Below are 25021 nucleotides of genomic sequence, written 5' to 3' on the forward strand. Positions count from 1 at the left end.
ACACAAAAATCTTGTATGTTTAATGTATAGCTATAAATCATCCAATGAATCTATTTCATTCTTTAGTAAAAACTCTCCTTTAAAAGATATATATATATAATTTCACTGACAAATAACTAGTTAGAAATATCTAAGTTAGATGAGAACAGTTAATTTTATCAATACAACACAATAGCTTATTGAAAATGTCTGATAAAGCAAAAACGGTATTAAAACAACATGTTTATTTACTTTCTGTTAAAATATGTTTGTTTGTTTTTTTTACTGTAAAGACTATGTACACTACATGGCTAAAAGTATGTGGAAACCCAAACATTACACCCATATGTGGTTGTTGAACATCTCATTCCAAAACCATGGAGTTGGTACCCCCCTTAGTTGCTATAACAGCCTCCATTTTTCTGGAAGGCTTTTCATTAAATTTTGGAACATAGCTGTGGGTTATTGCTTGTATTTAGCCAGAAGAGCATCAATGAGGTCAGGCACTGATGTCGGACAAGAAGGCCTGGCTTGCATTCAGCTTTCCAATTCATCCCAAAGGTGTTCCATGGGGTTGAGGTCAGGGCTCTGTGCAGACCAGTCAAATTCTTCCACACCAACCTCGTCAAACCATGTCTTTATGGACCTTGCTTTATGCACGGGAGCATTGTCATGCTGAAACAAAAAAGGGTCTTCTCCAAACTGTTGCCACAAAGTTTGGAACACACAATTCTCTAGAATGTCATTGCATGCCGTAGCATTAAGATTTCCCTTTACTAAAATTAAAGAACCTAGCCCAAACTATGAAAAACAAGCCCAAGGCCATTATTCCTCCTCCACAAAATTTACAGTTGCACTATGCACTCAGGCAGGTAGCGTTCTCCTGGCACTTGCCAAACCCATATTCGTCCGTCAGACTGCCAGGTAGTGAAGCGTGATTCATCACTCTAGATAATGAGCTTCCACTGCTCCAGAGTTCAATGGCAGTGTGCTTTACACCACTCCAGCCAATGCTGGGCATTGTGCATGATGATCTTATGCTTGTGTACAGCTGCTCAGCCATGAAAACCCATTTCCTGAAGCTCCCAATAAATGGTTCTTGTGCTGATGCTGCTTCCAGAGGCAGTTTGGAACTCAGTAGTGAATGTTGCAACTATGGACAGATGATTTTTACATGCTTCAGCACTCAGCAGTCCCATTCTGTGAGCTTGTGGCTAAGCTGTTGTTGCTCCTAGACGTTTCCACCTCACAATAACAGCACTTACAGTTGACTGGGATAATCAGTGATGTCGATAAAACCCACTTGTAGAGAAATATATATGCAAAAACAGCTCGTTTGGGTTGAGAAAATATTTTGCGTAGAAGAGCGAACAACGTTTCGACCTTCTTCGGTCATGAAATAGCTGAACCCACTAATTAGAAGGGGTGTTCACATACTTTTGGCTATGTAGTGTATGTCTTGCATGACTTTCCATAAAAGGATGTAATACTCATACAAAAGCACATATAACATGTGAAATGTATTATAATACAAAATAAAAATTGTGCTGCATATCCTTGTATCCAGTCACGTTAGTCTTGTTTATCAAAATATTTTACATGAAATGAAAATACTTTTGAGGATAAATGACTTATTTTAGTATTCAAATGTATAATTATTGTAATATATCCATATAATAAATATTGTTAATGTGCTTGGTTAAACATATGCTACAAGGTATTGTTAGTAAAGTTGTATTTTAGCAGGAATTTAGAGAGCCATGGCTAATATACATATATGGTATTGCACTCTGTCTGTATTCTCTGATAAAATAACTTTAGGTTCAAAATGTTATACAGCTAGACTTGTTAACCTGGAATGTGACATGGTGTCAGAAGTGATGGTATGGTAAAATGAATATTCTCAAATTTAATCCTCCTGAAAGCGCTAATTTTGAAAGACTATAACAGTGGGCCAAACTGAAACAGAGATGTACAAGATTCTATATGGCTATAAAACTCCATGAGGAAGAAGAATTTTATGTCAGTTCTCATTTATTCCATGGGAAGAGAAGTAGAATATGTACATGAAGCATTCACATTTAATGGAGCATAATGGCTAAGAAATTGTGTTAAGTAAATCTGAGTAACGCTTTTATATCAAAGCTTAGTGTGATATATGAAAGAACTTTCTTTCATTATTATGTGCAAAAACATATAAAAAGGTTATATAATTTAAAAGAAACAAAATATTGCAACCTTGGAATGAAGAAGGATGCATTTATCAAATAGAACAGTAGAAGGAACTGTGGATAATGAACTGTCACAAGATATTACAGATGAAAATAGATTTCACTTTAGAAACTGTTATCAACATTATTTGGTACTCATAAATGTATTGAACCAAAACAAAATACAGAGCGCAGAAGCTAGACACTTATTTAACAAAACTGAATCGCTACTCAGCTAACAGAAAAAGATCTTATGTGGTTTAAAACTTTGATAATCAACTTTATGACCAACACATTAAAAACCTAAGCAAAAATGTACATCTCAGAAATGATGCATGAGATTTAAGTTGTAACAGAGACAAAATGAAACAGGCCCAGTCAAGGGGTGGATGGTGCAGTAAATATGAGAAAATGAGATTCTTTACAGTTAGGGAATACTAGTGTAATTTTCCTTGGATGGATTGCATGCAATGATAATAAAGAACCAGTATGCAGATTAATGTAAGAATAAATGAAGTAACAATTAATTTCAAAATAGAGTATGGAGCTGATGTTACAGTTATTTCTGAATCCACATGAAACTGATTGAGACCAATGCCAAAACTAAAAAAGCCAATACTGTCTTTAGTGGCTTAGGTGGAATCTTAAGTTGCATTTGTCAGTTAATCTGCATGGTTAACGTGGCAGCTAAACTGATAACTTACCCAGTTGTGGTGCTTCTACAGAACTGAGAGTGATTTATAGAGTAAAAAAAATAAACGAGAGTTTTTATTACTTTCTCTATGTAATAAACTTATTTAACTTAATACTTAGTTTGTTATTGCCTGTTTTTACTAGTGCATGAATATTATTTAAAAATAAATGAATTATAAAAGAATAAATGTAATAATTTTACTACTGTCCAGAATAATGTTTGGCACTACTCAGCTTTATGTGTACAACAATCCTGAGCAAGCCATGAATACTGAGAAACAGTATCCAGAAGTTACCTATGAAATGGCACAAGAAGAGATTGCTAACAAAGCAGGAATTAATATGGACTGTGATGACCAGTCTTTGGGTATGTACAGAGTTGGTTTTATTGACTAGTTGTATGTAACTCTATAATGTCAAAATAGAAGTGCTGAAAAAGTAGAATTAATTTTGTAATGAATTATTTTCTCAAGATCACTGTATGTTTATAGTGTCATATCTGTTGTTATGTCTCCTGTAACTTAGAACATATTGTGCCAGTAGTAAATGGGAGAACAAGGGTGGATTATTCAGGTATCTTCTCTGTACATTATAAATTTCTTATTTATCAGGAAGTGTGCATATGCATCAAATATATCCTGATAATAAATATCTAGAAATTTCAAAAATACTTTAGAACTAGACTGTTGTAATAAATAATTGAATTGTAAACTCAACAGACTTCAAATTTATTTAATCAGGAAGTATGGAGAATAAACAATATATTATTAAGTTTCAACAGTTTGTAAAAAAAGGTGGAATATGGTTAAAAAGTGGACAGTTATGATCTTGATAACCCAGTAAGCTTAATTAAGAGAAACATAGCTGATGGAAAACACATTTTTAGTGCTTAATATCAGAAAAAGAAAGAAGAAAAGAAAGTCAAATTAGGAAAACCACAAAGGCACTAATCTAAAGTCACATTAAAATATTATCAAGAAACTGCCATTAGAATTTGTCAAAGCAACTATTACTGCTAAAACTAGTGATACAACTGCATAGAGTGTTGTCTTATAAATAAATAAAAACACAGTTTGTTACCATAAAGCTATCTGTAAAGAGAGGAAAAGCATACAGGAAGCAAAATATTTGTTGATTTGGTTGGTAAAGTTTGCTAAGCAAAAAAATTGATTCAAGTAAGTGACAGTTATATGTCAAAATGAATTTAGTGCAGCTGCAGATAATTTGACTACCCCAAAGATTTTAAGAGAAGAAAATTTAAATGCAATGACTTATCGTTGGAGAAATAATACTCTGACAATGGATTCATATTTTGTCACAAGTGATATACTGTTTATCTTTGCTGTAAGATTTTTGGCACAGCTAGTTTATCAGTGTTAGCAAGTGGAGAAAAGGACTGGAAAAATTTGCTGGCAATTTTCAATTTATGTGAAAAATCAGGAGGTTGTATGGAATATCATTTCAACAGTGGAAGGAATTATGATCTCAAGTGAAAATAAACCATGTAATTCATACAATAAATGAGTGTCTTAGTAAATAAATTGAGGTATTGGCAAACTGTACTTACTGCCTTGATAGGAGTAATGAAACTTAAAATACTCTCCTTTTTAGAAGACGTGAAAATCTCATCACACCGAGAAATAAAAATGTCCTGCAATTTGTTGAATATTTTGCTGGCATCTTTGATTTTGTCATAAAAGAACATCTTGCAAGAAATTAACATGTACTGAAAAGAACATTAACAATGAGTTGTCCAGGAATAAGCTAATTTCATTCATGTTCTGTGAGCTCTGGTTTTGTATATTGACTGCTACTAGAAATGCCATGTATTACTCAGTTTTGCCACACTGTATTCCAGAATGACAGAAACCTCACAAGTTTTACATCAAACCTGTTCTGAGCAAATGTGAAAAAATGGCACTGCTCCTGAAAGACAATGAAGCAAACATGAAAGGCAAGAACAGTGGTCTTTAATAAAGGATTGGAGATGTAAATTCAAAAGTTTTCCTTATCTTACAGTGTACACACCTCTGAGATTTGTATTGAATGATGCAGTCAATTTTTGCATATAGTCAGCGACCTTCATCAACTTTGACTACGTCTCATCATCGGGAAGTATTGCTATATCATGCTTCCTAGTTAACTGAAATGTAGAATAATGCTGTTCATGGTTTCAAATACCAGTTGTAAAATTCCTGTGATCTTCTAATCTTTATTGCAAGAGTCAGTGAAGCAAAGTTTTATTCTGAGGCAATTTTTGCCAAGATGCTAAATTCCAATGTTTTGGCTAGTGTTGTGGTAATGTTTAACTTGCTATTAATTATCTGTAAAATATTTCCTTCATTAGTAAAGATGAGGGTTGGCAAATCTCATTTTTAAAAAAAATTACTTGTTTTCATTTTAAAGGTATGACAAATCTGTTCTTGATCCACATCTAAACATCAAGATAAACTGCTTTAAGAAAATTTGTAATACAGCCATTGAATCTGTAGAAGGACTTCAACAACTACAGAAAATCAGTTCATTGTCCAGTTTTCTTCACTTTATTACTGATTTGTTGAAAATGAGTTCAATAGACTTGCTGAAACATTTCATGAACTTGTAACTCAGCTGTTAGATGGCAACTAAGGCAAATGATGTATGTGAGAGCAAAATGATTGTGTGATTAATTGCAAGCCCTTTCATTAAGTGTAATTAAAATAACTAAAAAAAAAAAGTGTTAGAACAGCATTCACTCTTTATACAAACCTTTGTTCCATATAGAATTTTGACTGATCCCAATACATAAAAACTATGAAATTTTGTTTCAGTGAAAATAAGAAAAGTGGAATTTTCATAATTGTAAATTTTGGAACTGGCACATGCATTAGTTACATGTAACATGTTATTGTATCACTTCCTTAGGCTATAATAAATAAGTATAAACAGATTGGCTTCTTTTGATTTAAAGTTTGTAATTTTGTTGCTTAATTTAAAGGCTAGAAGATTGAAAACTTATCAAGGATAGTAAAAAACAATATTATTTCAAAATTATTTTATTGAATTTTGTTATTTTTTTTACTTTGACGCTTATCCAGTTTCAGGTTCTTTCATGTTATGTAATGTAAATTTACTATGTAACATATATAGGGCTGTATATCTATTTTTTGTATCTAACCATTTAAGTTACTTTGAAATAATCTTAAGCACTTTGAAAAATGCTATTCTTTCTTTTATTTTTTCAGAAAAAATTTGTTTTACATTTTTAAGTTTGTGGTAAATATCAGTATTATAATTCGTGCATTTTTCTTATTTCTAGAAACAGCTATACTTAATAAGGACCTGCTGGAGGTCTTACCTGGAATCGATGAAGCTAATTCCATAAGTGAAGAGCTTGACAAACGTGTGAAGTTTGAAATCATGCTGGTGTCACCACAGATGCTAGGAAAATTGTCAGGGAGGACAGAGGTGAGCTCTGTCTTTAAAATTTGGGTTACTTGTAGCATTTCTAGTTTGACTTTAAAACACAAAAGAAAATTAAGAAAATATTTAAGAAAAACATAATTTACATGAATTTATTCTTTAAAATATTTGCATTGGTAAATACTGTTGTGCATCAGATCATCTGCTGTAATAATTTTATTTATTTTTTCAAAGATTAGTTCTTAATTCCTTAGGTTTATTAATAATTATTTAAATGTTTTATAAACATATGTAAAATATCTTTTTAATTATGCTAATTTTTTTGTCAATTTGTAGTTTTCAAAAACATGTCAAGTGAGAGAAGGTAACTACTTTAATAAAATAATGGCTAATGTACAAGATTCACTTCTGAAGAAATACTGAAACTAGTGCACTCCATGTGCTTAAGTTAAAGTAGCATGTTATTAACAAGTTGAAACTATACAAATATTAAATAATATTTTAGTGAGCTGACTACTATACTTATACTACACAATTGTTACCATAATTAATTTAGAAAAAAAACAAACTATATGATAATATGGCCTGGTGTGCTGCATATGCCAAAACTATTATTTGTTTAAGAGTATTTAATTTTACAATTAGTCATTTTTTTCAAAATAACACCGAATGTTATGTAATCTTAGTAATTAGAATAGAATATTTTTTGTAGAGAAGCTGGAAAAGAATTTGAAACTGTAGCCTAGTATTCACCAAGAACATTGTAAAAGCAGTTGATTATACAAACCTAAAAAGATATTATTAAGTTCTTGGGTAAAACTGGCACTAATAAATGTTCAGTGTCTATAACATTTTTCCTGTTAAGAAATTTTTTTGTGCTTGTAAGGTACTCACTGTATTAAGTATTTTGATTATTTTTATTTTAACGTGAAATCTTTCTTCTGAATAATTCAATTAACTTACTCATTTCATTGAAATTTTTAATTTTCTGCATCCCCAAGCTTTTGTTCATAATTACCTCTGAACTTATTTTTTCTCTATTTATTGAATGTATTTTGGAATTTTTGAGATAATACTTTTATCTGTAGCACTGAACTATATGTACTTTTCTATATCATTATTCATAGCTTGATGGCTGTAGCAGAAAAGTTGAGGTTAGTAACAATAATAATGTATGAAGTGTGCTGTATTAGAACTCTAAACATTTGCACAGTTCTTTTGTGTGCTCGCATGTTTTCAGCATACCATGGGGTTTGTACTTTGAAATCTTTCACCCTTTCAATTAGATTGAATATCCTTGCCTATCTTTTTTAAATTTATTTTTGACTAACAGGTTAAATAACTAGAATAATTTTTTTTCATACATATCAAACCTTAATTTTCATTCAACATACATCATTATTGTAGATACAAATGAAAATAACTAGTAATTACATCAAAAATAATCATTAGTCCTCTTTTTTAATATTCTCGAATAACATTAATCAAGGCACTGCATTAAATAAAGTATTATTATACTCTGTCACAGACTGTATGTAAAGAGCTATTGTTGACATAAGTAACAAGAAGGAAGATGCTACAGATATGTGGGTTAATAAAACAAAAAGAAATGTGTGTCCCATAACAATAAATGTAAATAATATTTAGAATCATAACTAGTAGTCCTTCTTCCTGAAATATTTTTACTTTATTTTATTACGGGAATACAAAGTATTTATACATAATATTTTCTGTGTATAAGTAATGATACAGTACCATGAAAAATTAACTTTCATGTTGTAAATAATGACTAGTTTGTCCAAGATGTATTTTTAGATTATCTCAGAAATGTGCATCAACTAATTAGAATTTTTTAATGTAAGACAAACTATTAACTATCAAACGTGAAATATATTGGATTGTACTTCTAGCATTAAACGTTATTCAGGGAACTGTTGTATTATTAGACATTTTTTTTAAAGAAATGCATGAATATATTTTGATTGTTCATATGTTTGCGAATATCTGAAATTATATTTCTTTCTTTTTGCATGCCATTATTCACAGTCTTGTGTGATTGCACCTACAACTAAATAGTAAGAAGTAGGTAAAAAATATTATGAATGTTTTTGTTTGTTTGTTTGTTTGGAAATTTCGCACAAAGCTACTCGAGGGCTATCTGTGCTAGCCGTCCCTAATTTAGCAGTGTAAGACTAGAGGGAAGGCAGCTAGTCATCACCACCCACCGCCAACTCTTGGGCTACTCTTTACCAACGAATAGTGGGATTGACCGTCACATTATACACCCCACGGCTGGAAGGGCGAGCATGTTTAGCGCGACGCGGGCGATTATGAATGATTAGGTGAAATTTGAAGAAATGGATAAAATGTGTACAACCATGATCAAAGTATAATACAAAATCAGTATTATAGTCCCAATGTACTCCAACCATGGGAATTTATGGCAGTAGTAGGAATAATATATATTTTATATATATATATATTATAACCATAATTTTTTTAAAAAGCCCAAACAAAATGCTGCTACAGTGTGTTTTGTTTAATTTTTTAATTTTAATGTGTTTTGTTTTGGCTTTCTAAAAAATTATGGTTATAATATAATTAATCAGAGGTTTGGATCTGCTGTTTCTAATGCAATCCTTCCTCATGATTCTATTTATTAATTTAACATCATTTAAATTTATTTATTTAATTTCACTAAAATATGTATATATGTATTTATTCAAATCTTTGAAGTACATAATGTGAATATTTTGTCATTTCCCTTTAATACTTCAAGGTTATATGTTTTCAATGAAGGGATTTCAAATTGACAATCATATTCATAATCTCTATCTGTATATTCAAAAATGCATCATATGCACATGTTCTTGAAGTTTTACTTTATTTCATGTTGTTCATCCATATATATAGTACTTCTTCCTGCTCACTCTGCAAGAAACTCTTGCCAATTGTGTGGATTGCAGAAGTACGTATTACAAATGGATATTGTTCCCTTTTGTCTAAGTAAGCATACGAGCTTATTATAGTGATCATATGATTAGTAGTGTAACTTATTTGAGATGGTAAGTGAATGAAGCTTCTATCAAATCTTACACATCATTGAGGAGAATTATACATCTGTGCAAGTTGAAAGTGTGAGAACAGTTACAAAAATATTTTGAACTGTGTGAAATGTGTTATATGTAACCGATCAGCAGGTGCATCTTGGGTGTTTTTGTTTACATATACTTTCTGTAGCTATAGTATCTCCAATCTCCATGCGCATTATCATTCCATAGTTTTGGAACCTTTAAGATGCTCTTAGCCTGAGTTTTTTTGAGGACTGCAAATCCAGTGAAAATACCTCTCAATTAAATATAAACATAGTTAGAACTATTTCAAGTCTTCAAGATCCTCTGCTTGATTACTCAGTTCTTTAGTTTGGAACACACTTGTGCATCACCTATAGATTTATATGTTTCACTGTTCTTCTGTATTTATAATTATGTTACCATATTAACTGTAAAATAAAATTCATTATTTTGGGGTTTGTTTGTTTTTTTCACTTAATGGCTAGTTGTTTCATTTCTTAATCATCCAAGTAATTCAACTACATTACTTTTGTAATCACTGAAAATATGGAATTTATTTTCTCTGTGCATTAATCCACAGTCTTTAATTGCCCTATGTTTTTCCATTAATAACTTTGATGGTTTTATGGAATTTCCTTTAATTAAACTAGAAACATGTGCAGAAATATTTTATTTCCTATTACTGAATTGTTACAGTTTTCTTCATTTTTTCTGCTTTCTACTGTTTGCTTTAAATGCTTATTTGGCAGCTTAACATCTGTTTGCAGTCATGAATGTATGCTAGCTTTATAGCTGAAATTGTGTGCACCCTCCATTTAGTCCAGATGTGGATTAAGCATTTTGCAAAGACAGTGTCACATCTTTCTCATGCATAATAAAAAAAAAGGATTACTTGAATGAACTTGTTTGCTTAACTGTAAAAGTCAATATCAATATCTTGAGAAGTATGCCATTAAATATTTTAACTAAGTCATTCATGTAGAATTTTTTAGTTACTTACATTTAATAACTTGCAAATTTTCTTCATTTACACATACAAGACAGAGTTTTCCATATTTCTAGCATCATATGTTGATGTGATAAAATTTTATTGAGAAACTTAGGTGGATCACCCCGAAAAAAGACAAGTTTAGATAGATAAGCAATAAGATTAGTAGTTTAAATTTAGCAACTATTTCATTATTACTGTCTTCATGCTGTGAAAAAGTGCTCAATAAGTGAAGAGATTGGTATAAAAATATACAAAACTGATGATAAATGAAATTATCATGTAATTGCTTCTTAGGTCTAGTGTTGCCAAGTGCCTTTGCTAGTTACTTATGAAGCAACTTTCTTCATCTGTTAAAACAGTTTGTGAAATCTTCAGTCAAGTTATCATCACATTTACAAACGTTTTTGGCATTTAATATCTCTTTTCTAAGTTAATAAATCAATAATTTAGATTCTATTTTCTATAAAGATTTTTCACATTATATGTCATTTTTCTTGCTGTTTAAGAGCAATGCACCCTTACTGTAAACATGGTAGACCAATATAAATCCATCAGAATCAAAGGTACATTCTTCTTTTTAAATGCAAGATAAAGTTACACATGTGCATGCTCATGATAAAGAAGTCTCAGATAAGTTCTCACATAAACATCTGCTAATATTCACTATGAAATTCCTCTTAAATGCTTGGAATGCAAAAATTGTAAGAACCTTTGAAGCTTTACATGCTTAGATATTACATCTAACTGTTATATATATTGGTGTCATGAGCAGTTGACCTGTTCATATGAATCATAGCACTTCCACTCAGTAGCTTAGAAAGTAAGAATTATCAGCTCCTTTTAGCTGATGATCCCAGTTACTCCAGCTGTAGACCACACAACTGTTCTGACAACTGCAACTGAATAATTAACATATAATGTAGATACTAGATTGTGAAATTCCACTTAATATCTCAAAGAATAAAGATCACTAAACCTCTTCATCTGCTCATCTGAGATCTACTAACACTGCCACTCAAAGGTTTGTCTTAACTACTTAATGGTTCAATTCAAGTTGTATCTATTTGAAAGTGGACCTTGATACTGCAGATAATTTTCCAATCAGTCAAACTGTTCTACAGTGAAGTACATGTGGCAGTTGATCAGGTTTAATTAGTTAGTTAGAGTGTTATCACTTTTCTGGTTCATCAGTTTTCTGTCTGTTATTCTGTCCTATTAATGTACAAGTGGTCAATAGTGATGCATGACTGTAACTTGTCAAGTTGGTAAATACTCCTACATGTGGCACATGACCAATACAACTCATACTTTGCCTGGATAGGAAATAGGAACATAGAAGGCCTTCTGGATCTGTAACAAACTACCCACACTTAAAAGAGGACTTTCTTAGATAATATCACAGTATTGTTGCTTCTTCCTCTCCATAATAAATTCTTTGTCTTTAAGAAAGAGAATTTCCTGCTTGAAATGAAATTAGAAACTCGCAGTATCAAGAAGAGTACAAAACGTTTTCAAAACTTAAATTCTACAAAAAAATTTAGTTCTGTCACTAGGACCAAAATTATTTTACATAAGTCAGTCTGTATTGTGTCAAGTAAACGTGGATCCAACATTTATCAAGAATGAAGAGCAGGAGAACTGAAAGAATTGGAATGAATTAAACTCAGCCAAAAGTAGAAAAGACTGGTCATGGTTGTTTCAGAAATAAACAATATTTTATTTAGCATAAATGTCTCATGAACCTTTTTTTGGATAGAGGTAATGAATGTTAACTTTATCATTAACAAAATCTGCACCCTCTTTTTCTAGGTCAGCTTTCTTTCACATGTCTCGAGTGGCTTCATTGTATAGAATTAATGTGAAATCTGATAAAAAGAGAGATATCTTTACTTAAAATTGTATTCTCACCACCATTCCTTCTTTAGGCCAATTCCTCTGCCCCCTCCACTTTTTCTGACGTCCAATTTGCTGACCTCTGTAATACACCACACTAGGCAGCTACTTAGATTGCTCACCCATTTAATTGCCACTGTATAAACACAAGTTATAGTAGCAGTTTGTTTCCTGTGAGACTTAAATCACACAGATTGTAGAAACGAAAAGCTGCAAAAATCCTAGTGTCAGCTATAAGTGTCAATGAAGGTAAGAATTACTGGAAATAAATTTTAAGTTTATGAAAATGTTAACTTTCATATGACCACCTCAATATAGACTGGATGGTATTACTGTACTATGCTGGACTGTCATGAATAAAGCATAAGGGGATAATGCCCATTCCTGCTGGTCAATGGATTGAACAAATTGGGTCAGGCTGCTTTTAAAAATGTAGGGAAATTGGTTCATACATTGCACTGTTTTCAGAACATTGTTTCTTATGGCTCTCCAGTGTGCATCACCTGATATTTTGCTGATTTCTAGTCACTGAAGTGGTCGATATAAATTATTCATCCAGAGGAATTGAGTAACTTTCCTCCACTCTTGGAGAAGAGAATAAAGTTGGGGACACTCCTTCTTGAGCAGGAGCCTACTTATAATGCCATTTCATATTTAACAACAATGATACTCACCCTTCCTTCCCACTATGAGTCAGTGTTAGAACCTGTGGACTGGGTCAGTCCTAAAAAAGTGACATTCTTATTTGAAGGAGGTGCTTATATTCAGTACCAAGATATAGGGACATTGAGGTAGGTGAATAGTGTTTATGGGACATATATCACAAAGGGCAATTAAATGTAGCATAAAAGACTGGAGCAAGCAAGAAAAAATTTGACCAATACTCAGATGGACAAAGGTATAGAAACTCTAGCAGTTGAGTAATAGCTGTAGTTTAAATATAGGTCAGTATTATTGAAAATATATTTTTGATTTAAGAAAATATTAACTTTTGAAATTTTTAAGTCTGTGTGTTTAGTGATGATTTTATGATCACTAGAAAAAATGATTGGTAATCCTGATTTCTCATGAAACATCTTTGTTCGTAGTATCCAGTACCCTGAAACAAAGTGTCATGTAAAAAATTGAGACCACATTTTGACTTTGCATTATATAGAGAGTTTATTAGGAATATTTTCTCTTACAGAAAATCAAATCTGATATTTTGATTAAAGGGTGCTTAGTGAATCTTGAAATATGAGTTCTTTTGAGAATTTTTTCATAGACTAGGAATTTAACAGTACTAGTCACCTTGCAAAGTGTATAATCAATTTATTACCAACAGTGTATTTTCTTTGATATATTTCTTTTTTTCTGTTTTAATGTTATTTCCATGGGAGTTTTAAGGTATTGGCCTGGACAGTTGTCTTGGTTTTTGAAACAAGTAATTTTTATTTGTCATACACAAATTTTACTTGTTATTACAGGGAATTAACCTCTTGCAACTTTACCACTTTATCTAGGAAGTTATGCTTCTTTGTGTTACTTTGATGGTTGGCTGTTTTGTGCCCTGGTGAACTGCATATATAATGTTTGCCATCCCTGTTAGACTTTATAAGTTTTGCTGAAAGCATAAATGCCATGTGAACTAGTGGAAAATGATTTAGAGAATATTTTGGGTAAACTTCTTAATAGTACTTCAATCAAGACAGTTTCTCCTTGAATCCAAAAGTAGTGAGACATGCTAAATTTTCTTTAATTTTTCTTAAATTTCATTTTTCATTGTGTCCTGGATTTGTATACCTGTTATTCTTAGCCTCCTTCTATCTACCTGAATTAAATCTACCAGAGTAGCTGTTGTTGTGTTAGAATCAGGTTAGTCATTAGATTCTTGTTTGATCTCAGGATTCACACTTTGTAAGCAATTGACCAATTTTTGTTATTTATTACATACCCAAACAAGAGGAAATCCTCAATAGCCACAGCACTTTAAATTCTTTTATCAGTTATATTGTTGTGTACCAGCAATATTAAGTGTAGGGCACCCTATACACCTGATTTGATTACTTCACTCCTCAGGATTTCTACCAGCTTGCCCTCAAATTGAAATTATTTTAGGCAGGATTAAAATTATTAATATATGAGAACTGCAGGTGTTCAAATACATCAGTCAGAAGGGTTTGCTCTCCTAGGCCCAAAACTATAATTAGATCTCAAATCAGTCAAAAAATCAGCTATGAGCTAAGTTTGTACTTGAAAAACATTGGAGCCATTCTATGAGCTACTATGCCATGGCTAAAATTTTCTTCCTATCTGGTGAGTTTGTGGTGTAATCAGTTTCATTAGAGTGTTTGATGGTTTATTCTCCTATGTTATTTTTAAAAGGCATACTGCTCAGAAACTGAACATCATAAGTTATTTTTAATTCATTTTAAACCCTTATTAAATGTTCTGTTACATTACTTTGTATAAAACTTTTCTTTATACTACTCCAATACGAAATATCTGTCTATTTCAGCTAAGACATCAAGGAAATAATGATGTAGCATTAATTAAACCTACTGATGTTCTAACTGTATTAATTCTGCTTAGAATCAGAAGATGGATCAGTTACATGAAGTGCTGATAAATTATAATGAGAAACTGGAGATTTCAGTTTAGGATCTACTTTACTTTAATGTTCAGTTTTAAAAATTTATATTTAATTTTGTCATATTATGTTTTATCCTATAAAACCTACGACTGTTCCATTATCTTGACATTTTTACATGTTCTACAGTAACTTTTGTACACTGAATTTGAAAATGATATCCAATTTCTTCCATAATGTACAGATTTTTCACAAAATATCACACGTACTTTTAAATAAGTGAGTCATTTTCATTGAAATCGGGACACATTTTTAAGCATAACAAAATGTCAACCACTGACTATAGTTTTCTCTCGACTAATCATGATATGGGAGTATTGCCAATCATTTTAGAACCCACAAGAAACACACCACTTGTACATAAACGATTAACAGGCCACATGATATGTCATTTTTAGATAGTATTTGCTTGTGTCTGTACACTGACATTATTTATTAATTGCTATGACAAAAAAGAGGTTGTGTAAATGACCCAAACATATTCTATTATATTTGTGGTAAATATTTGTTGAGTCTTAAATTAGGAAATTGACTTGGGATGAACAGTTCAAAAAGGCAATGAGAAAAGTTGTAAAAGAAGCATGGATTGTCTTTAAAAGATGTTATTGATAAATTTTTAGAAAACAACTAGACCCAAATTAGAAAAATATTGTCAGTAAAATGCCTTATAACGTCAAAGAGTTGGGCTGTAATATGACCTTGAAAGTTCATTTCATATACTGGCATATTAACTATTTCCCTCAGTAAAGAACAAGGAGGAAAGGCTTTATCAAGACATCAGATAAATGAAGAGGACGTATCAGGAAAAATGCTGGTCATTGAAACTAGATGCTCCAGATGCAGTACATAGAAGAAAGACCACAACAAGACTTAAGTTTTTAAAACTAAAAGACATATTTCAGGAAAAAATATAATTAGGATAAATGAAGATACATATTTATTTGACATCAATGTTCGTCCTTTTTGTTCAGTCTATTTGTATTTTTATTTACAAACATAATAAAAAGTGTTTAATAGAGTAAACAAAATAATTATTGATTCAAATGAGAGTTTTTCTTCTCAGTTTCCAAAAATTCCTTAAGTGATAGAAAAATTTAATATTAGTTTCAAAATTTGCTTAGATAAATTATACAAAATTAGAAAATCTGTTATTAAAACCAAAACAATTTTTATGAAGTTTAAATTTGTAGGCCTGTGTAAATGAAATATACACAGTTAAATGTGAAAGATTGTGTGAATTTAAACAATGAGGTTAATTCAGGAAAACAGGAGTATTTCAGTAGTATTTGCTATATGATTATTTATATTTAAAATTAGGATAAATTCTTGGTTTGCTCCATCTAGTGAAAATAAGTGACTTAGGAGATATATGCAATAGTACATTATAAGAACTGCTTATTCTTTTAATGACACATAAAATATACAAATAATCAGTAATGTATTAAGCAAGAATCTAGATCAGTTTGCACTTTCAATTACTACAGTTAACCTATTTTTAAGCTTCTGCTATAACAATGTAATTCTCATATATCTTATTTAAGTTATTATTAGGGACATGAACTTTAATGGGAGAAGGTTGAGAATGCTATTCTTCTACTACTCTCTAGATGTTTTTATTTTTTTTACATGTTGTGAAAGAGAATATTAAGCTCCCTGTATTGAAGTGATTACTCAAAACGAGAAAAACATGCCTATAGTTAGCTTTCACCTTAACATTGTATATTAAACGACTTCTTCATGTTTCATTTACAAATTCATTATGTGCATCAGAAAGGTTCCCTGTTTAAACTCATCACCCATGTATATAAGCAAGTATTTTTCTGTAGTTTTTTTAGCTGGTTTTGCAGTCTCTCTTCTACTTCTGAAGGTCTTTGCCTCACTCATTAAACCTGTTAAAAGAAAAGACTACTGTGACCTCACAACTCTACTGACCAAGAAGTTATTGATTGTATATTTTGCTATAAAAATCCATATTCACTAGTTATTTAAGACTTCTATAAACACAAATACATATTTTTCCTAACATTAAAATAAATTATTTTGAAAAAAATATAATAGTAATTCATATAAAGCTTCATTTTTAATTCAAACAATTAAAAGGTAGTTTTTAGCATCAACTTATCATACAGTGTGTGTATATTTTCTTATAGCAAAGCCACATCAGGCTATCTGCTGAGTCCATTGAAGGAAATTGAACCCCCAGTTTTGGCATTGTAAATCTGTAGACTTACTGCTGTACTAGCAGAAGACATTCTCATACAGTAAAAGATTAATAGGGCATTGAGAATATAAAAAAAAAGTTGCAAGCTTGTAAGTAGTTTATATTTTTTCCCTAAATATTGTTAACATTTTTGGATGGTATGGTTGATTTAATACCTAGTTTTTGGTTTCAGGTGCTTATTAAGATGCGTAATCTTGAGAATGAACTTGAATTTGAATGGCCAAAAGAGGTATTCCTTAATCGATTATACCTAATGAAAGAAATGTATCAGAATTATGAGGCAGGGGATGATTGGGACTTACCTGAGGTAAGTAACAAGTAAATTGGATAAACTATGTGTAAATGTTTTATATTTTTTTAATTCAAATAGACGAAAATAATAATAGTCTGATTAGAGTAACTATGCACATTAAAATATTTGAAAAAGTTTATTATTACATCTACTTATCTAAATCTGTGTTGTTCTGTGTTTTAGGAGAGAGATCCATTTTTAGAAGACATTGACACAGAAGTTCGTATTGGCAATGTTCAGATTTTTCTGCAGCCCTTAGCTTTTCTTGTAAGACTTCAAAATGTTGATCTATTTTATTTATCTTATTCCACCTTTCATTATTTAAAGGAATTCATGAGTTCAGGGGTGAAAAAAATATTATTAATTTCAGGCATTAATGGGGAAATGTTTTATAATAATTTTTCCTCCTTTCCTACATCCTTTTGGGGATCACTGACCATATTATATTGTACTTATAAATGAGGAATGCTTATTACATTTTAGATTGGCCAGTTACTTTATTAGGATTTTGTCCATATCACTGATGTAAATGTACATTTAATACATGTAATCTTGTACATTTTTCTTTTTTATTATATCAAAATATTTAAAAACCTTATATTTTAGATTGTACTAAAATTAGTAATTTTTGTTTCTTATTTTCTGTTGAGTAATTTTTATTAAAAAATTTTATATTAATCTTATATCTTAACTTTCTCAACCTGTGATTATTTTTTGCCTTTTCAATTTTATTGTTATATTATAAAGTATTTTGGATATTACTTTTATATTAACAAATATGTAGCCTCTAAGGAGAAACAAAAAAGTAAACCTTATCGTATCTTTCATTTTAAAGTGCATATAGTTTTTATTTCGATTAATTACTTTCTAATTTTACTAAAACAAACAGCAGTAAGACAATTTTCCTATGTAAGTAATGTTTATGGAAAGAACAATTTTGGAATGAAGAGAAAAGATGTCCACTTCTTATTACTGACTAAACTTCCTTCTTGTACAGAACTAAACTATATTGTCAATTACTGATGCTCAGGTTTTCATTACAGATATTATTACATTTTGTTACTGAAGAAAATAAAAATGTTTCATTTAATAATCTTTATATTATGATAGTATGATATTTTAAAGCAATAAAAAGAGCAAAATATTTTGCATTATTGTAATATCATATATCTTCCATAATTAGGGACTTATTTTAAGTAAAACCCAAAAACTTGTATATCCTTTTTATCCTTAGATTTTCATTTGTATTATTTTTGGATCAACCAATACTATTTTTTAGTTTCAGTTATCCTTTAGATATGTTACATCACATGTAACTCAAGAGAACTTAGAAATCTAACTTGAGACTGTACACTAAAAGCATATGAACTGTAAGAACTTTTTGAAATTGCTAGAGTATTAAAAATTTAACACATATTTATCTTTCTTTGGTTTGCAATGTAGTTTATCAATTTTGTACAAAAAATGTTTCAGACCTTAAATGAGAATTATTTTAATTTACACTACTTTTATTATTTGGCTTTCAGGTTGAACAAAAAGAGCAGTTAGAAATTACAGATTTCAAAGGAACAGAAGTAGGAATTATGAATGTAAGCACTTGTTAATATTTATCAAAGTTAGATCAGTTTGTAATGTTAGTTAGTACTGGAGTGATATAATAAAACTTAATTTCATATTTGTTAATTGTAGAAAACTGATAATTCATATACTTTTAATGCTTATGTTCCATGCTTATAGCTTATACTTTGGTTATGATTTTTTTCTGTTGATATCTTGTTAGTTTATTATTATTGAAAATAGTTTGTAGCAATAAAAATGTTTTAGTAAAAAATGTAATTCAGAATATTATTTTCAATAACAAATATTTTTTTCTGTCATTTATTAATAGATTCATAAACTTAGATAGATTCATTTGGATGTTGAATTAATGTTTCTTATATCCACTTATATAAATAGGCAATGATTTTATTTTACTCCTCCCATAGTAGTATAGGTAATCTTATAGTAATTTCTTCACCTGTCTACAGTATTCTTTGAGATGTTTATTTCATTATCTCTTCAATAGTGATATACCAAATTGGAAAGAATTAACTTAGCTCCATTTTTTTATTTAAAGTTCTGTTTCATACTGACGATCTTAAATTTTGATCTCATTATAACAGAAACTTGGAAATCTCTGACCACATTTTCTTATCTAATTATTTACATATTGCAGAAAGAATATAAGAATTAACTAAACATTTTGTCTCAGCTATTGGAAATTTTCATGAGCATATGCCATAGATTTATGCAAGCACAACATTTCTTTGTATGTGTGAGCAAAATATGTAATATCTGATTTGTTTCTTCTGTCTTCTATTAAGAAAATTGGCCTTTTTGCATTATATTTTAGAAGTTGTGAAGAATTCATCTTCCTGATAGTTTAATATGTGTCATTATATGTATACAAGTAAAATTCAAATGGATATAAAAGATTCTTCATATTTCTGTAGGTTGAAGTTGTACCATGCACTGAAGATGGAAAGGAATATACTGAAGATGATGATGTTTTCATAGATAATCCAAGTGAATTAATTGGAAAAGACTTGCACTTCATGGTCAAGATTCATGGTTGTCGTGGCTTACCTAATAAGTACAGGGTAATTATTGCATACATTAGACTTTTGAAGTTGTTTTTATAAATAAATTATTATATTTATAATTCATGAGATCTCTTTGATTGCTAGAAAGTTCATTATAGCATAAGATTTCATGGAGAAGTCAAGCTTAGTAATTGGTAAATATTAATGATTTTTTCTGTTAACTGTGTACAGGTAGGGGTTACTACAAAAAATGATCAAGACCAAAATCTCTATGTAGCTACAGGATACCTTTTGATATCTATTATTATTGAGGCATTCTCATTTAAGTACAAGTTAACTGTCAAGAATACATGCTATTTAAGGCAAGAGAAAGAATGTTTTTGATTCTCTGTGTATTACAATGATTAAGTTGACTATAATGTGAAACATAAATTATTATTTAAAATATATATTTTACAGTTTATTAATTGTTTTCAACATGTATACTGTATTTATAATTTATCAAAAGCTGTTCAGTCTGTTATACTATGTATGGAACTTTATAGGATACTCGTTGCAAGTATCGTGTGTTTCTGGATGAAGAAGATGCTGTTACAGAGATGATTACTAACACCAGTAACCCTGACTTTAATCATCAGAAAAAATTTTCTTTTAAACCAGTAACACAACAGGTAATTTTATAAAATTGGTAATAGCATCAGTAAATCTGATTAGCAAAGTTTCTTTCTTTTATAATTTATCAATGAACATTTAACATTTTTCAATTAAAGTAAATTCCCTAAATTAAATAATAATTTGATAAAGTTGTATTCACTGTTTCAAATTCTTCTAATAGTATTTTTCTTGGTGTATTAGAAAAGAATCTGAGTTCCAAAACTGATTTTATTTTTTTTTCATATAAGAGAAATTAGAAGGAGCCCCTTAGTGTTAGAATTACAATTCTCATTGAAGGTTTTACTTAGTGTTCTTGAAATCAAAATGTTTTTCTACTGTAGTAATTTTACTTTTTTACTTCGTTATACCTCGTATTTTTTTTCTAATCAGGTGCATCTTTTGAAACTAAAAACAGCTTCAAGTATTTTTTTGCAAATCATATATTTTGAATATTTTAAGGAAAGTATGAATACTTTCTCTTTTAAAGAGTTGCTTAACTTTTATATTATAGTTTGAGCATAAGTATTTTAATATCTATTTCATTCAGAGGTGTGTATTTGTAAGACACAAATGGTTTGATATTTTACAGAAAGGTTTGAAAAGAAGTTAAGTTACTTTGTGAAATTTATATTTTAATCTTCTGTCCAACTGAGGGTAATAAAATGCTGTTATAATGAATAGATCTTTGTTGTATTCCATGAGTAATAGCTAACTACTAAGATATATATAGCTGAAATTTTTAGGTATTATTTGAATTTTATAGTATGGTTTGTGATAAATGAAAATCCTAAGGTCTCACACCATTTTAAAGCATTGGTTTATTAGGACTTGTTATATTTTAATTTATATAGTTTGACAGCTAACAGAAATGGAATTTTAAAAATGCAATAATTACCCAAACATTAGTTTTTCTCTTAAATATTTTTATTAATGATTTTCATTTTCTTATTTGTGAACAAGTACTTAAGTTTTAAGTAACATATCAATTTAATACCATATATATCTACAGTGGTACAATGAAGGTATACACCAAACGTGGCCCAGACTGTAATTCTGAGCATTCATGATTTACATTCTGTTGCCACAAAAACTCTCCATACTTTAAGACCATGGACAAACTAAAGACTGTTTGTGAAATCCAACTATTTATTTAGATAATTGTAGTTAATAGTTGGCAGTGGATGTTGTTGACTAACTAGCTACCTTCCTTTGGGTTATCAGTTCAAAATTAGGGATGGTTATGTACATATTGACTTTTGAGTAGATTCGTGAAAAATTCTGAAACATTGAGGTATGCAGGTGCCATAATTTCCCATGATGAATATTAACTCTTAACATTTCAACTACAAACTAAAATGTTTTTCAAATGGTATCTTGTTATGATCCTAACTAAAAGAAAACTATTGTAATATCTTAATGTTTACCAACCTTATCTTTCAAGTTACTTTCATGTTACTAATTTTAAGGCATAACTTATCAAGCATTTATATGGTTCTCCATGCAATATCTTAAAGGTTTTATACTAACGATAATTTAAATGTAGCTTATCTTTAAATGTTGTGCCATTTCTGAGATAATTAACAAATATAGGAAAAGAATGTTTGTGTTTGTATAGTACACTTCCAAATGGGTAAGTTAAAAAAACTACATAAAGATTTACAACTACACATATATTGAATTTGTAAATTTAATAAAACAGTCCTGTGGTTCATCAATTCAAAAGTCTATATGACATCTGATAATGTGTTTTTCTTTTTTTAAGCTGGTTGATTACTTAAAAGATGGAGCCATTATGGTGCAGGTTTGGGGTAAACAAAAGCTTCGAAACTCGGCTGTGGCAAAAGCTAAGGGGAAGAATACCAAACAGATGTTTCAGGCTGACTTGCTGAACCATGCTAATAGTTTGAGTGATGGATTCAGAATAAATGGAAGGGTATGCTTAATTATCTTGGTTTACTATAATTACTAGCAGAGTTGTATATGCTCTGTACTTAAATGATATCATGGTATGCACGAAGGATATTCTGCAGGTTAAGATTTCATGTGAAAATATCATTGATTCAGGTCAGTGTAAGATAAGGTAATAAATATTATTTACATCTAGTTTTATTGAAGCTTTCTATCTGGATTAATATTCCTAATAACATTTTATTTCTATTATAAAAAATACCAATCCAGTTATGACAGATAAATCTTCTTAAGTTGTTTTATATGTGTACTCGAATCATTAAAGACAATTTCAACTTTATTCTAGTAAGTAAAACATGTAAGTAGGGTCGCTCCTATGTAACTTGTTTGTTACTTCACTAACATAAGTTCATATACACAATGCTTTGATTATACCAATTAGGTTATATTAAATCTTAAATAAATAGCTGTTAATTATGTGACATTTTATACTTGTGTGAGCATTTCTTATTTCAGCTGAAACAATAATAAATAATCTTAGTGTGTTCTTTCAAAAGTTTTACTTAATCTTTCCATATGATTGAATAAAAGACATTTATGTCTTTAATGAATACTAGTATAGTATTGTTTAATAGAACACTGTAAAATCTAGCATAATGTTAAACTGCCATGGAATTATCAGAAACTTCTGATTAAAATTAACTATATGCATTGACGAAAACTATGAATTAACAAGTATTTAAGTAGATGATTTAATATACTATTGTGACTTGGTATATGCAAATTGGTAAAAATTAAAACTTGTAATGAATACAATTCGTTGATTCATATAGAATACCTTCACTTTCAGCAATATTTTTTGATGTAGTCTGAATATCCAGAGGTTTGGTCTATATAAAGAGATTTAGGTTAGTGTTAAATGCATGTACTAAGATAATGAAAAGTAATCATAATGATCAATAATTAATAATAAATATATTATTTTAAATGTTCTAATCTATACTGTGAGTGAAATTACATTACCTAAAAAGAATAAAAGATGATTTACTTACAAAACACTTATTTATTGCACTCTCACAAATTCCCTGTCCCTTGAAAAGTGCCATGTACTGCTATAATGCAAGAAAGGTTTGGTTAAAAAGTTTTTAAATACTACTTCCTCTTAGTCCAAGTCTGGCTCAGTGGTTAGTGTGGATCTGAATTTATATGGCTTGTACCTCATTAACAGTAATATGCTCAGAACATTGGGGCTGCAGATGCATTACAACAGTATCACATGATCAGATCTCACAGTTCGATTAGGATATCCTGCAAGTTAGTGGTGGATGTTGTTAACAAGCTGCCCTTACTCTAATCTACCACTTCAAAATTAGGGATGGCTAGCTGAGATAGACCTTGTGTAGTTTTGCTACACAACACAAAAATACAACAAACAACAAATTCCTCTTTTATTGAAATTTGCTCTTAATTATTATATTCATTCTTGAAATACAGCACACATATAATCTACATTGGGCTTTTGTTTCACTAAATAAACTGTTATAGTTTTGTACAGGATTAAACATTAAATTATATTACTTACGTAACTACTACTGAAATATAAAAATTTGTTTTATTCTTTTAATAAGTGTACCAGTTATGAAGATTGTTTGTACATGATATAAAAAATATACATTAGTAGAGCATGTAAAATCTCATTCCAACTGCTGATTATGTTTTAGATGGTTGATCCCAATAAACAAAGTATCATTGTGGAGCTACTACTAATGAAGAAACAGCAAGCAAGACAGCAACAACGGCTGGTATGTGGCATGTTTATACAGAACATATATTTTCTTTCATAGCTATTAAAGTTAATTCAAGAACAAACATCAAATATAATAAAATATATCTCACACACACATATATGGATGAATTGACCTGTTGATGAATAAATGATACTGTTGATCAGTAGGTTATGTGTATTTATGTAACATTGTAATGTATGCAGGTTATACCTTGAAGTATTATAACAATTAATAAATAAGTTGCATAATAAATAGTAAAGAGGGCTGGTAAAAATGAAGAATAAAGTTTAATAAGACCAATAATATTTGGCCAAAAATTATAATTAGTATTTTGACTTCTATGAGATGTTTAAAATGGTTCCACCTAATTATATACCATGTTACTGAGCTTTAATTAGCAAAAGTTCTGCTTTAAGCAGGTATTTTAAATATAGTTTATTAAATGGTGATATTTTCATATGTGATATCTCACATGGCTGTTTCAGTACTTTGTTTGAAAATACATTTTTTTTCAGGAAAACATTAAAAAATTCATTGATATAGCAGAACAACAAAAACGAAGATCTGTTCCCCTTTACTTAGTAAAGGATCTTATGTCTGCTAGCACACATGAAGCTGCTGAACCAATTTTAGCTCAGCTCTCAGCAGGTAATTAGCCTGGGTATGTATATTAGGGGCTCATCTGAGGAATCCATGTAAAGGGTAA

The 25021-nt window shown here is 30.0% G+C and overlaps 1 protein-coding gene across 4 annotated transcripts in view; it reads left to right on the plus strand.

Annotated features, from left to right (window-relative positions):
• Window positions 1–25021, plus strand: part of LOC143232701 (kinesin-like protein KIF28) — a 66615-nt gene that overhangs the window by 35660 nt on the left and 5934 nt on the right. For 2 of the 4 annotated variants that reach the window (XM_076468442.1, XM_076468445.1), the window contains exons 14-24: window positions 3095–3249; window positions 6181–6329; window positions 7412–7438; window positions 17265–17399; window positions 17568–17651; window positions 18911–18973; window positions 19877–20023; window positions 20512–20637; window positions 22383–22553; window positions 24250–24330; window positions 24831–24963. In XM_076468442.1, the coding sequence (XP_076324557.1) occupies window positions 3095–3249; window positions 6181–6329; window positions 7412–7438; window positions 17265–17399; window positions 17568–17651; window positions 18911–18973; window positions 19877–20023; window positions 20512–20637; window positions 22383–22553; window positions 24250–24330; window positions 24831–24963 (1271 nt within the window). Of the gene's footprint in view, window positions 1–3094; window positions 3250–6180; window positions 6330–7411; window positions 7439–17264; window positions 17400–17567; window positions 17652–18910; window positions 18974–19876; window positions 20024–20511; window positions 20638–22382; window positions 22554–24249; window positions 24331–24830; window positions 24977–25021 lie in introns of all 4 variants that reach the window. The other 2 variants (XM_076468444.1, XM_076468443.1) reach the window with 2 other exon arrangements.

Source organism: Tachypleus tridentatus, chromosome 11 (genome assembly GCF_004210375.1).
Source record: "Tachypleus tridentatus isolate NWPU-2018 chromosome 11, ASM421037v1, whole genome shotgun sequence".
Lineage (NCBI taxonomy): Eukaryota > Metazoa > Arthropoda > Merostomata > Xiphosura > Limulidae > Tachypleus > Tachypleus tridentatus.